A 14,787-nucleotide genomic window follows, 5' to 3' on the forward strand; every position below is an offset into this window, starting at 1 on the left:
ACGGCCAAGGCCGGAGCAGAGCTGAGGGGAGGAGTCCAAGTGCCCCTGAGGGAGAGCGACACCACGAAGCTGATGTCCCACGTGTGCCCCGGAGTGCCTACTCTGTGCCCAGCACGGAGACCCCGCAGAAACCCTGGCATCTGGAAGGGAGGAAGGGCCCTCCATGGCCCTGAATGCTGAGCACCTGCTCTGTGTGGGACAAACACAATCACAGAAGTAAGGGGGGACATTAGGGCTGCGGAGAACATGAGAAGGAAGACAGGGCGGTTCGGGTCCTGAGGGGGTGGGAAGCTCGCCCTTTTATTTATTTATTTATTTATTTATTTATTTATTTATTTTAAGATTTTATTTATTTGTCAGAGAGAGAGCACAAGCAGGCAGAGAGGCAGGCAGAGGCAGAGAGAGAAGCAGGCTCCCTGCTGGACAAGGAGCCTGATGTGGGGCTCCATCCCAGGACCCTGGGATCATGACCTGAGCTGAAGGCAGTGGCTTAACCCGCTGAGCCTCCCGAAGCTCTCCCTTTTAAAGGGGAGCTCAGGAAAGACCTCCCTGCAACGGCGCCTTCGGAGCGGAGCATCAAGGAGTGAGCAGGCAGCCCCACCGACCACTGTGGACAGGTTGGTGCCAAGCAGAGGGCGAGGCTGACACCAAGGCCCCACGGTGAGGACACGCCTGGTGCTCCTGGAACAGTGAGGAAGCCAGGGTGACGGGCACCAGCAGATAACAGGGGGAAATGGGGGTGGGGTGCGGGGAGCCCTGGGAGCTCTGTTGGGGCTCTGATGTGGACTCTGAGTGAGGCGGGGACCTTCAGAGGCCTGAGCTGTTGTGAGAATGCGCTTCCCAGAGCTCCAGCGGCAGGAACCAGGACGGACCAGAGGTCCCAGCTGCCGGGCTCTGGAACCCATCATCATGGGTGCCTGGAGGCCAGAAGCCCTGTGCACAGTGGGCATGGCAGCGCGGCCCCCTCCCCGGGGGACAGAAGACTCTGCCGTGGGCACTCCCCGGCCTTGCTGAGCCTTTCCTGCACAGTGTGGCCCTCGGGGCCGTCCTTCCCACTTTCCTCACTCAGGACCAGCTCTGTTTTGGTCTGACAGCTCACCTAGCCTTCCCCGTTTCCTCTCCTGAGTGGTTTCCCTTATTAGACCATGTCAGGCTCACCCCAGCTTGGTGGCTGCTTCTCGGAGGACCAGGACTCAGCAAGTGCTCTGAGCGGACTGAACATAGTCTGTGGTCGAGCAAAGTCACTCTGGCTGCTGCCCAAGGGCAAGGGTAATAATAAGCCAGCGAAGAGGGGGGGCGGGGGCGGCGAGGCGCAGTCAGTTAAGCATCTGACTCGGTTTCGGCTCAGGTCCGGATCGCAGGGTTGTGAGATCAAGCCCTTCATCCAGCTCCATGTTCAGCACAGAGTCTGCTAAAGTTTCTCTCTCTCCCTCTGCCCCTCCCCGTACTTGCTCTCTTGCTCTCTCTGTCTCTCAAATAAGTAAATCTTTTTTTTTTTTTAAGATTTTATTTATTTATTTATTTGACAGAGAGAGAGATCACAAGTAGGCAGAGAGACAGAGAGGGGAGGGGAAGCAGGCTCCCTGCTGAGCAGAGAGCCCGATGTGGGACTCGATCCCAGGACTCTGTGATCATGACCTGAGCTGAAGGCAGAGGCTTAACCCAGGTGCCCAGTAAGTAAATCTTCAAAAAAAAAAATAGGCCAGGGGTGCCTGGGTGGCTCAGTCAGTTAAGTGACTGCTTTCAGCTCAGGTCATGATCTTAGAGTCCTGGGATGGAGCCCCATGTTGGGCTCCCTGATCAGTGGGGAGTCTGCTTCTCTCTCTGCCCCTGCTCATGCTCTTTCTCTCTCTCAAATAAATAAATAAAATCTTAAAAAAAAAAAAAAAGGAGGCCAGCTGATCAGAAATAAATTGCAGGACTCCAGGCAAGAAACGTCTGGGGTGGCTCCCACCAGTGTTAGGGCTGGAAGGGTGGGGAGGGGTGGGAAGGGATATGTTTGGAAAAAAAAAAAAAAAAAGGTGTACTGGCAGATCAGATGTGAGTAGCGATAGAGGGAAGGAAAGGACCACTTCAGATGCTTGGCCTGAGCAACTAGAAGGATGGAGCAGTCAGTCCCTTACAATGGGGACTATGAGTAGAGGCCCCTTGGTGGGTAAAGAATTGGAGGCAGGTCTGAGAGTGAAGCCAGTGACTCGAATGGAATGACTCTGGTGTTCAGAGGATGTGTCTGGCTGGAGACAGAAATGTGGGAGTTGTCAAAATATTGATGGTCTCAAACCTTGAGGTTGAATGAGATCCCCAGGGAAGGGATGGAGGTCAAAGAGGAAGGGTCCCAGGACTGGACTCCAGTGTTTGGAGGTCAGAGTTCCATTGGTTCCTAGAACCAGTTGAAGGAAGCTAAGGAGGCCTGGTGGTGAATCGGGCGCAGGGGCATCAGGAGGGTGTGGAATATTCCAGAAACAAGTAAAGAAAGTGCATCAAGGAGGAGAGAGAGGTTGATAGTGTCAGATGCTGCTGATCCATCAAAGAAGATGAGGGCCAGGAACTGACTGTTGGATTTAACAATGTGGAGGTCGAAGGTGACCTTGAGAGAGCAGATTTTGATGAATACATGGACAGAAAGCCCAACTGAATGGGTCAGAAAGGAGAGAGAAAAGCTGAAGACAGCGAGTTATGACATTTCTCTTATGAGTCGTGGAGAAAGGTCAGGGTCACTGGAGAGGGATGTGGGCTCGAGAAATACAGGATGGAAGAAATTGTAGCATGTTTGCAAGTTGTGAATGCAATATTCTATTGTTAAGCCCTATTTTACATATTATGGAGCCAAGACTCAGAAATTTAAGTAACAGAATCTGTGAGCAACAGAACGAGGCTTTGAACCCCAGTCTGTTTGACCCACCACAAATCCATGCTCCTTAATAGATCACGTTTAAAAAAACAATTAGAGTGACACAACTTTTTTCATGTCACAATATGTCATGAGCATTTTCCCATATGAATAAAAAGTAAAATCTGACACAACTAAAAGGAGAAATAAACAAATCTGTAATCATATGGACAGACTTAACTCACTTCTCTTAATACCTGATTGATCAAAAAAAAATCAGTAAGGGAATGAAATATTTTAAACAACATGATCAACAAACTTGACCTAGTTGACTGGCACCTGGTAGCTCAGTCAGTTAAGCATCTGCCTTTGGCTCAGGTCATGATCTCAGCATCCTGGGTCCTGGGGTCAAGGCTCCCTGCTCAGCGGAGTCTGCTTCCCCCTCTTACTCTGCCCCCTTCCCTCTGCTCATGCTCTCTCCTTCTCTCTCTCAAATCAATATATAAAATCTTAAAAAAAAAAAACCTTGACCTAATTGATATACATAGAACATTTAGTCAGCCATGCCCAGTGCAAGCTTTTTGCAAGCGTGCACAAAATACACACTGAGCCACAAAGCAAGTTTCAAGACTTCGAAGGGTTAAAATCATACTGAATATATTTTCTGATCATAGTGGAATTAGCAAGAAATAAAAGCAGAACAATGACTAAAAAGTAATTAACATTTGAAAATGAAGCAAAACACTTTTAAACAACCCACGGGGGCAAGGAGGAACTCTCAACAGAAAATTTAAACTGAAAGTTGGTGAAAAGAGGATGTACCAAAACTTGTGGGGTACAGCTAAAGCTGTAGTTAAAGGGAAGTTCATAGCCTTTGATGCACAGATTCAAAAAGAAGAAAGATAGAAAAATCAATGATCCAAGGATCCTTCCAAAGAAAGTAGAGGTAGAAGATACAAAAACCCTTTTCTGGAAGCTGGGAACAAGACAAGGATGCTGTCACCCTTCCTACTCATCATCAGACTGGAGGTCTGAGGCAGTGAGAGAAAGGAAGAGAAAAGAAATAAAAGCATGAGGATTGGAAAAGAAGAAATGAGACTTCCCTTATTCATGGATCATGTGAATAGACTGGGTTCATAGAAATTCCAAAGGGATTTGCAGAGACCTATTAGGATTAATGAGTGAATTCAACAAGGTCACTCCACATAAAGTCAATATACAAAAACCAGTCATATGCCTACATACCAGCAATAGACAACCAGAAAATAAACTTGAACTGGGGATGATAGTTGTATCCTCAATCCCTAATATGAGTATCAATGAGGTAACAGGTGTAGACTCCTACCGCAGTGCCTGGCACGTCGCAGGAACTCGACAAAGCCTCCTGATGCCATCATCCCTGTCATTAATGTCATTCTTAACTGTTCCCTTTGTGCCTCCTTTCTTGTCTCGGGATCTCTTAAAGCTGCCCTTTAACTCTGCAGGGAAGTCAAGCCTTTTCCCCACATTCCACAGGAGTCTGCCCGAGCCTCAGAGAAGTCTAAACACAAGCAGGAAAGATGTTCCAAGCAGAAGTGAGTCTCTTCCATTAAAATACGCTCTTGTAGGGGTGCCTGGGTGGCTCAGTCGTTAGGCAACTGCCTTTAGCTCGGGTCATGATCCCAGCGTCCTGGAATCGAGCCCTACATCAGGCTCCCTGCTCAGTGGGAAGCTTGCTTCTCACTCTCCACTCCCCCAGCCTGTGTTCCCTCTCTCACTATCTCTCTCTGTCAAATAAATAAAATCTTTAAAAAAATATATGCTCTTGTAGGGGCACCTGGGTGGCTCAGTGGGTTAAGCCTCTGCCTTCAGCTCACGTCATGATCTCAGGGTCCTGGGCTCAATCCCAGGACCCTGAGATCATGACGTGAGCTGAAGGCAGAGGGAGCCTGCTTCCTCCTCCCCCTCTACCTGCCTCTCAGCCTACTTGTGATATCTCTCTCTCTCTCCATCAAATAAATAAATAAAATCTTTAAAAAAAAGTGCTCTTGTGGAAGGGTATTTATTCATGTAGAAAGATGCTCGTGAGATATTATAACATGAACAAAAATAGCTGTACTACTCCAAAAAGAAAAAAAAGGTGCGTGTGAGTGTGTGTATGGGTCTTTTTGTGCGTATTTATAGAAAAAAGACTGGAAGGTATAGAAGTCAATGTTACTAGTATTTATCCTGGAAGAAGATAGGCTTAGGATGATGGTTATTTTCTTTATATATATGCATATGTATATGTGTGTATATATATATAATATGTGATATAGATAGATCGATCTATCTATATATCTATAGTTCTACAGATATATCTGTCTATATCCCATATTATATATATGTGTGTGTGTATATATATATATATAGAGAGAGAGAGAGAGAGAGAGATCTCACGTGTGTGCCCGTGTGTGTTTGTGGAGAGAGAGAGAGAGAGAAATGTTTTTATTCAACAGCTGACACCAGAAGTCCTCACATGAAAAATACATGAGTTGCTGGGAGGGAAGAGGGAATATGGGGAAGTCTGAGGCCACGTGGGAAGCAGTGGCTGGTGGAAATTCCCAGGGACGGAGGGGAAGGTTGTCTGAGGGCTGGCCGCGTTATGTTCTGTTTGGAGTTGGTGTTATAGCGACAGTCCCTTTGCCTCCTCCCCATCCGTCCCCACCCTCAGTAAACACCCATACCCCATATGCCCCGTGTGTGGACTCAAGTTTCATGTATGTCTGGGTGGTGAGGACAGGAACAGTGACAGCATAGACAGGCAGAACCCTCATGCAGGGGGAGCCCTCGAATGCGCCCCTGGGGAACCCACACATCCCCAGCAAGACTTGGCACCTGCCAGGTGAAGAGCCCAGTTCCTAACCTGTTGATTCTAGATCTCACGGAGTTAAGACCCCAGCTGACAAGGGGTGGCATTCATTCTTCACCTTCTCTACAGTGAGTGCATGCTCCTTGCAGAACTAAAATAGAACTGGAAAAGAATGTTTGTCCCCCTCGCAGCCGCTGGGCCAAGGGGCCGTGTCCCGGCCAGTGGGCGGGCTCACACCCAGCACACCAGGCTGAGCCTCCCCCAGGTAAACACCAAGACAGGTGCAGCAACAGGAAATGCTTATGACCTGGCATCCCAGGCCCCTGTCTCTGCTTGAGTTTAAGGATAGAAAACAAGGGGGCACCTGGGTGGCTCAGTGGGTTAAGCCTCTGCCTTCAGCTCAGGTCATGATCTCAGGGTCCTGGGATCGAGCCCCGCATCGGGCTCTCTGCTCAGCGGGGAGCCTGCTTCTCCCTCTCTCTCTGCCTGTCTCTCTGCCTACTTGTGATCTCTGTCAAATAAATAAGTAAAATATTAAAAAAAAAAGGATAGAAAACAAGGTCTGCGTGTGGGGGGAGGGAGGTGTGAAGAATTGAGAAGCATCGAGTGTGTTAGGGCTCGTGATGGTGCCTGACCTTTTCCTCTTTCTGTGATGTTTTGTTGTTGCTGTGATGTTGCTTGTGTAATCAAAACAGGAAGGGGCTGGTGAGCTGCTCAACATCATTAGGTCGGATGGAGAAACTTCCGTCATCCCTCGCCGCCCAGAAGTGGAGGGGCGAGCCAGGGAAGGGGGCCCGGGGGCACTTGCGTGCCTGCAGGGGCCAGGGGCCACACACGTGTTCATCTTCATAGAAATTCCACCAGGTGGGATGCTTGTCCCCAGTTTACAGACAAGAAACGGGAGGCTCGGAGTTTCACACCGCTGGGGACCTGACCCAGCAGGGAGCCCAGCCCTGAGACTCACCGTGTAGACAGACTCGTCCAGAGGCTGCTGCTGGCTGCGGGCGCCTGGGTCCGAGTCCTTCTGGGCGGGCTGCTTCTGAGGAGTCTGCCTCCGTTTCTGTGAGGAAAGGAGTCAGGGCGGTAAGAGCCGGGAATGGGCAGCTCCCACCCCACAGACGCCCCAGGGCAGAGAATGGCCGGTTGGCAGGGGGCCACTCAGCACTGCGTCCCCACCGTCCCCAAGGACGCGCGGCAAATGCCTCTGAGACCCACATCATGCCACTCATCTGTCTGCACAGACCGGAGGTGGGATTGCCCATGGTGGGTCACGGTCACGGTGACACGGGGCCAGGGTGACAGGGTCCCTGGCAGCAGAGCTGACCATTAGGGGTGGTCCTGAGCAAGTGCCAGCCAGACCAGATGTCCAGTCCCCCTCTGCCCCTTCCCCTTTCTGGGCCTCACTTTCTTCAGCCAGAACCTTCCTTCGTGAGGTTGTCGCAAGGATTCAGGGAGGGGAGGAAAGGGTAAGTACTTGGTGCTCAGGTGGCATGAGGTGGCCCTTGGCCGACCAACACACCCTTGTCAGCCGCCTCTGGCTAGCCAGGTGCTGTGAGGAGGTGGACACCGGCCCTGCCTTCCTGGGACTGAGGACCTAATGGGGAGATGGACGATGAACCCCATTTGACTAAAGTCTGGTCCATGTGCTGACTGAGAGGACAGAGCCCCTGGCACACTCTGGGGGACAAATGCCTCACCTGGCAGAAAGAGGTGTTTATTTATTTATTTATATTTTTTAAAGATTTTATTTATTTATCTGACAGACAGAGATCACAAGTAGGCAGAGAGGCAGGCAGAGAAAGAGGAGGAAGCAGGCTCCCCGCTGAGCAGAGAGCCCGACATGGGGCTCGATCCCAGGAACCTGGGATCATGACCTGAGCCGAAGGCAGAGGTTTTAACCCACTGAGCCACCCAGGCGCCCCTTTATTTATTTATTTGAGAGAGAGAGAGAGCAGGAGCTTGAGTGGGCAGAGGGAGAGGGAGGAACAGACTCCCTGCTGAGCAGGGAGCCCGACGCAGGACTCGATCCCAGAACCCCGGAATCGTGACCTGAGCCGAAGGCAGTCGCTTAATTGACTGAGCCACCCAGGCGCCCCAGAAAGGGGTGTTTAAAACTTAAAGGCTGGGGCGCCTGGGTGGCTCAGTGGGTTAAAGCCTCTGCCTTCCGCTCGGGTCGTGATCTCGGGGTCCTGGGATCGAGTCCCGCATCGGGCTCTCTGCTCAGGGGGGATCCTGCTTCCTCCTCTCTCTCTCTCTCTGCCTGCCTCTCTGCCTGTGTCATCTCTGTCTGTCAAATAAATAAATAAAATCTTAAAAAAAAAAAAAAAACTTAAAGGCTGAGAAACTCCTTTGGCAAGAGAGGGAGGGTAGGGAGGAGAGGAAAAAGAGTGTGCCAAGACCTAAAGGAGTGGAGGAACCTAAAGAGGGTCAGCTGGGGGGGGGACCTAAACGTTGACCTAAAGAGGGTCAACGAGGGGAGGTGGGGGGACCTCCCCAGACAGGGGGACCCAGCTGACAGCGTGGATGGCAGAAAGCAGCCGAGCTTCACGCAGGAGAGGCCAGGAGAGGCAAGTGTCAGGAAGCTCACACTGGCCACAGAGGTAGGGGTGCTGGGCCCGTGGGGAGGCATCGGGCTCCGGGAGACAGGCAGCTCCTTCCGAGGCAGAGGGAGGCCACCCAGACATGCCCCTCCTCGCAGGCACCACTCTGCCAACCGCAGAGCCATGACAGCCTCATGGTGGGGCCGGGGCTAATTAAAACTCCTGGCCGCACTGCCCGTCCCCTGCCTGTGCTCGCAGGATTAGCTCTCCGAGCTACTTCACCGTCAGGCAGAAACCAGAACCACCCGGGTCACAGCCTGATCGGGGCCCAGGAGAGGGGGCCTCTCCGGATGCCAGCCAGGGCTCTCTCCAAACCCTCTCATGCACTTCTCCACAAACCTGCAAGGCAAGTCTTCACACCATCTCTGGTCTACACTTGAGGACGAGAAGGCTCAGAAAGGGCAAGAGACTTGCCTGAGGCCACAGAGCCCGTTAGATAGGTGCTGGCCTCCACGTGGCACTTTACCGTGTACAAAAAACCCATGAGACACGTTCTTAGTCTCATTTAATTCTCTTCATAGCCTGAGGAAGTAGACTTTACAGAGGGGTAAACTGAGGCCTGACCAGCTAGTCGGAGGGCTGCCTTTGGATGGAACCCAGCTGTCTTCTTCCAAATCTAGTGTCCCTCCCCTGCACCACCTGCTTCTGGAGGCGTCTGTCACAGTCAGAGGCTGTGGCTCACCTCAAGATGGCTGGGGGGCTGGTGCTTCTCCCCCGCACTGAGCCTGGTGGCCCGGACACTGTCAAGGCTGGTGGGTGTGAGCTCATGGGCAGGGGCTCCTCTGGACCCCGTGGTGAGTAAGACCCAGGCCCCGCCTCGTGGTGCTCCTACTGACACTGGTGGGGTTGCCGGGAGGTAAGTGTCACTGTGGGGCTGTGGGAAGGAACCCCACGACTGCCACAGGTCTGGGGCAGTCTTCTGAGCGCTTGCCCTATTTCCCAAAAACAGAAGAGTCTGAGAAAGTATCACAGGCCACAGGCCATGGGGACAAGACACCAGATCATATGGGGGCAGGAATGTCACATGTCAGGGACATCCTCAAGGATGGACCATCACATAGAAAGCCACCGATGGGAGTAAAAGGTGACAGCAGCCGAGCCGGGAGGCTGGCAAGGAGGGCACTGCCACAGAAGGCGTGATCCACCGTGTCCTCCCTCGGAGGGCAGGGAAGCCATCAGATTTAGCAAGACCTGCATTTGTCTGCGAGCTGGGAGGGGCGGCAAGAGGAGGAGGCAGATCTCCAGGGGTGGTGCAGTGGCAGGGAGAGGAGGCCCGGGCTGTGGCCCACAGGGGGTGACCCTCTCAAAAAATCAGATGAGTGCCTTTTGTTGCAGGGGCGAGACGCTCGGCCCCTTGGAACCACCCTTGCCCTCCCCATGTGCCTTGTTCCCTGCCACTCGAATTTGCCCTTCCAACTGTGATCTGCAAACGAACAAACCAATCCATGTGGCCACCTGCAGCTCTGGAAACCTGTAGAGCCTCAGTTTCCCCCTCTGTACTATGGGAGTCCACCTCACAGCCTGGCCAGCTGCGACTCATCTTCCAAGTCTCAGCGCTCTCTTAACTAAGCCATCCCTCCCACGAGCACTGGATGTGTGTCAGGCTACCCAGCCCCCAACAAGCAGGGAGACTAAGTCCCTGCCTTCTGGGGCTTATGTTATGGTGGAGGAAACAGTGACAAAGACATAAGCACAGGTATGGAGAGCAGAGCTGGAGGGGACATGAGTGGGACAGGGAGACCTGTATTCGGGTAAGGAGTGAGTGAGGGAAGCCCTGGGCTGGGGGCTGAGGCACGCGAGAAGGGGCCGGATCCTACACAGACTGTGGGCAGGGCTTGCTGTGGAGGACGAGGGAGGAGCCACACCCAGCTCGGAGGCTTCTGGCCCGAGCGTCTGGGGGCACGGTGCCATCTGCCTAGGCAGGACAGGCTTGGGAGCTACAGAGTGGTGTCAGGAGCCATGGGTGCGGATGCCATGGGGCTCACACTGTGGACGGGCTCTGGGGCTCAGGGAGGGTCCCGGGCAGCATCCGTGTAGACATAGCGGGGAGTGCTCCGAGGAAGGGGCCAGAGACTTGCCCTGTGTAGAGGCCGCAAAGCCCAAGTGATCCGCACAGGGCTGCCCTGGGGGTCCAGGAAGCAAGGGAAGATGTATGCAGTGGAGGAGGGTACCCTTAGGGGATGAGGACAGATAGGCCATCAAAGTCAGAGGCTGCCTGCCCTGGGAAGCCAGCCTTGATCCATCCCCAGGCTGGGGGTGGGGAGCCCTCTTGTTGCTCTCATAGCAGGAATCATCTGCCTTTTCTGGGCCAGGAGCTCCGGCTTCGATTCATTTATCTGCAGCCACCTGGGCTCCTAGGGTCCTCCGTGCCTCCCCTCCTGCCTGGCCTTCTCCTCTTGGCCCCCATGGCTGACTGCCTGGCCTGGCCACTGGCTGGGGTCCCCCGCCTCCCCGGCCCCCCCATGCTCTTTCACTCAGTTCAAACACGCTTGCCTGTGAGGGGCAGGGCTACGGGGTCGGCCACGCTGGAATGGCAGCCACAGACCCTGCACCTCAAATTTGGATCCAGTTCCAGGGAGCTCTGGGGACATCTCTGGCCTCTGGCCTTCTAATTTCTCTCTCCTTCAAGGCCAGGCTCCTGCACCAGCCCTTCCTCCCCCACGTGCAGGGAGGGAGGCCAGGAAGCATCTCCACAGCGCCTTCCCACAGTGGGTCAGGCAACCCAGCTGGTGTCTCCAAAATGCTCTCTTCCACCCTTCCCAGGTGAGGCGGGATCCATCCTCATCCCCGCTGCTGGAGGAGGAGAGCAAGGTTCGGAGAGGGCTGCAGCTTGGTGAGAGGCAGGGACTGCCTCTGTCTTGCTTTCCACTGTGTCTGGCACTCAGCCCGGTGCCTGGCACGTTCTAGATACTCGGGAGCTATTCCTGGAAGGAGAGAGAGGCTAGGAGTGGTTGAAGCCTCGCAGGAGGGGGAGGGGCTGGGCTCAGAAGTGGGGCCGGGCTGAGTCTTACCCCCAACTCCCCTCTTCCCCGGACTTTACTGACCACCGACTCTGCTCCGGGTGCCTCCCTGACCTGGCAGGACCCCGAGCTCCACCCATTACAATCCAGTTTTTGCAGAGCAGCGGCTGGAGTGGAGGCTCAGGGTCAAGGTCTCTCCCTGACTCGGTTCTGACCCTCACCTGCTGGGCTTCCTGCCTGCAGAAGGCACCCGTGCAGTCTCTCATACAAGCTGGCGTGGGGGTCCACAGCCCGAGTGGGGGTCCTTCATCGCCCCTGCCCGACACACAGCCTCTGTGTCCACACCCACGTCCCACTAGTTGCTCAGCTGATGTTCGCTGAGTGACAAGTCCAGAGCCGTCCTACCTGCTGCCATCATGGGAAGAGCAGCGAGGGTGGGGGAAGGAATATACTGGGGATAAGAGCCGAGCTGGGCACAGAGTAGGGGCTCAGCACATGTTGGTTGAATGAGGGAAAGGGCCTAGTGGTGGGTGGGCCTCTCTCCTAAATGCAGGATTCATGGGAGGCCCAGAGAAGCATTTCCCATCGTCTTCCATCTTCCCTGCTCAGTTGTCCCTGTGACCAGGCCAGAGGGAGGGGGCCAAGGGCCCTCGGAGGGGTCCTCGCCTCCCCAGGGACCTCATAACAGAGCCTGCTCCTGGGTGGAACGGAGTGGACTCCTTCTGTGGCTTGTCGGCCGGATGAGCCAGATTAGGAACTGGTCACGCCAGGGTCATGCCCCACACCTGCGGATCACAGGACAGCAGAGGAACTAGAACGGTGGCTGAAGTTGTCACCAGGCTCCGGCTCCCAGATGGCAGGAAAGGCAACCTCCAGAGTTTTAGGGACGGCCAAGTGGCCATGTTCACCTTCTTTTATCACCTTGGAGCCTTTTCTGGAGAGTGACCATGTCTCCAGCCCGAGGCAAAGTGGGAAACTGGGGCCGGGGTCCAAGCCTCCAAACTGCCTCGCTCGCCACTTCCCCAGAAGCCACCCTCGTCCCACCTCAGTCGCCTCTGCCTGGACTGCTGCATTAGCTCCTCACCGAGTCTCCCCTCCCCCACTTCTCACAGCTGCCGGAGGGTCCATCGGGGTCAGTCTGATCCTGCCCCACGTCTCCTGACGTCCTGTGGGGCCTCCCAGTTCACTTAGAGTAAACCCAGTCAATGTGCCTTGCCTGACCTACATGGCCTCCATCCTCCCCCACTCTGCCCCTGAACTCAGGCGGCCCGGCCCACCCCGGGGCCTCCCTGTAGCTCCTGCCTCAGAGCACCCCATACCTGCGGTTCCCCTGTTGCACACACTCTTCCTGACGTCTGCCCGCCCCTCTTCCTTCCGGGTGCGGTGAGGGGAGGCCCTCCCCAGCTCCTTACTGAAAACCACAATCTCCCTCCTTCCCACACTCACTACTCTCTGTTTTGCTGTGTTCTCCCCCAACACTCATCACATCCGTTAGGCTATTTATTTCTCTGTTTGTTTAGGGTCTGCCTCCCCTCAGCTGGAATGCAAATCTGACGCAGGCAGGAATTTCTTGGGGACCATTTTAGTCATTGCTATGGCCCTGGGGCCTCCACGGGGCCTGGAATCGAGTAGGTCCTCATGTGGGTTGAATGAGCGAATGCATGAAATCCCATCTCAGGGGGTCCTTCCCTGGGTGTGGATGGGGACCGGCAGGGTGCAGGGGCTGAGCCTCTCTTGACCCGAGAATCCCCCATGGTGGTGCAGAACCCTCTTACCACACTCAGGGCCTTCGCTGATGGGGCTGCTCCCCAGACTTGCCCCCAAAGGCAGGCAAGGAATCGGGGAGTTCCTGGTCCGGAGAGGGCAGAGCACAGGCCCGAGCTGTTCTGATGCAGGCCTTCAAGGAGCCAGGACAGAGGGTCCAAATTGCAAGCTGGGGCCCTGACCACCATCTTTGCCCCCCCTCGCCCTGCCCTGAGCGGGGCAGAACCTGGCACCCACTGGGAAGGCATTCTACCGCCCAAGAAACATCTATTGAGCATGCGAGGGCCTACACAGAGCCACGGAGACAAACTCACTGCAGCCTCTGTCCTCAGGGCACTTACAGAACCAGCCCCCCAGGACTGGGTGACAAGGAGAGTGACAAGAGCCCACGGGGGAGACAACCCTCCCTGTGTTGGTGCCACCACAGCCCGAACAGGAGTCATCCGGGCGCAGACCTGGACCAAACACCCCATCCACCTGCCACTCCAGCCCCCGCCCCTGCCACAGGCTTGCCGGGAGACCTCGGGCGAGCCACCACCTCTCTGAGCCTCGCTTTCCAGAGTTGTAAAATGGGAAGAAACGTCCCTCGCAGAGCTACGGTGGGACGCAGAGGGGAGGGCAAGGGTGCCTGGTAGACAGCGACTGTTAGGAAACGCTTCCTCTTCCCTTCCGGGGTGCTAGGGATCCGGAAAAACCAGGACAGTGTTTCCGACTCAAAAGAGCCAGAAATGGGGCCTGAGCCTTGCACCGAAACACCCGGGAGGACCTGTGACCTAGAAAAGGCGGGTGGACCCTGGTTTTGTGCGAGATCCAAGGGGACCTGGAGTTGGCAAGAGGGCACCCTGGGCCCAACTGTGGAGGTGAGCGAGGAGGGGTCCGGGTGCAGGGAGGCCACGAGGAAGACTCTGGCTGGCAGCCCTCACCAGGGCCCCTGGGACGCCGTGCGGGGCGGGGGGGCGGCCCCTCCGCTCCTCGGGAAGCTCCCGGAGCCACAGCGAAGGGCCCGGACGGGCAGCGCTGCCGTGTGTGCGGATCCCCTACCTTCTCCCAGAGCAACAGGGCTGTGACCAAGACACTCAGCGCAGGTCAGGAGGCCCGTGAGGCTGGAGAGCAGGAGCAGCGGGGAGTCCTGCGCGGGGGCTCGGTACCCTGCGTCTGGGAGGAGGGCAGGGAAGCAGAGGGTTAGTCCCCCGAGAGAGGCAGGGGTACACCCCACCCCCCCAACCCCCAGGCTCCCCACTCCTATGTTCTCCTTTACCCAGGACGCCACTGTCAGCACCCCCCCACCATGAGCCCCCCGGACCCCCGCGGCCAGCAAGCTTCTCATTCCCACGCTGGCTTTGGCCACGCCCCTTTCTCGGTTGGCGGCCTTGATTCTCGTCAAGGGCAAGGAACCCGGCTTTTGCTTCTTGTGTCGCCTGCCTCGGGGTGAGTCGGTTCCCCCAGAGCTGCCTGTGGGACCCTGGGCGAGTTGCACCATCTCTCGAGGCCTTCTGTGCTCCGCAGGAGGAACGGTGGCCACGGGGACAGGTGTGATGGGGTGGTGGGGGTGGCCTGGGCCTAGCAGGCGACCGGCCTTCACCAGGGGCAGGTGAAGGGCCCAGCCCGGCCCCTTCCCTTGGGCCATCCCTCCTTTTATGCCTCCCTCCCTTCCTCCCTCCCTCCCTCCCACCATCTGCCGGCAGAAAGGGCCGGGCGCCAACCACGTGCCAGGTGCGTCCGTGTCTGTTATTAATCAAACATTTCCTAGTAGCAGACACCAGCCCTTGCACGCAGGATCCCGTTCATCCTCATAAAAGCCCT

At 55.4% G+C, this 14,787-nt stretch overlaps 1 protein-coding gene across 1 annotated transcript in view; it reads right to left on the reverse strand.

Moving 5' to 3' along the window:
- NFAM1 (NFAT activating protein with ITAM motif 1) overlaps window positions 1-14,787 on the reverse strand; it is a 35,181-nt gene that overhangs the window by 5,869 nt on the left and 14,525 nt on the right. Inside the window, 3 exon segments of the mRNA XM_047743180.1 lie at window positions 6,625-6,720; window positions 14,026-14,067; window positions 14,069-14,139. Of these exon segments, the coding sequence (XP_047599136.1) occupies window positions 6,625-6,720; window positions 14,026-14,067; window positions 14,069-14,139 (209 nt within the window).

This window comes from Lutra lutra, chromosome 8 (genome assembly GCF_902655055.1).
Source record: "Lutra lutra chromosome 8, mLutLut1.2, whole genome shotgun sequence".
NCBI classification, from domain to species: domain Eukaryota; kingdom Metazoa; phylum Chordata; class Mammalia; order Carnivora; family Mustelidae; genus Lutra; species Lutra lutra.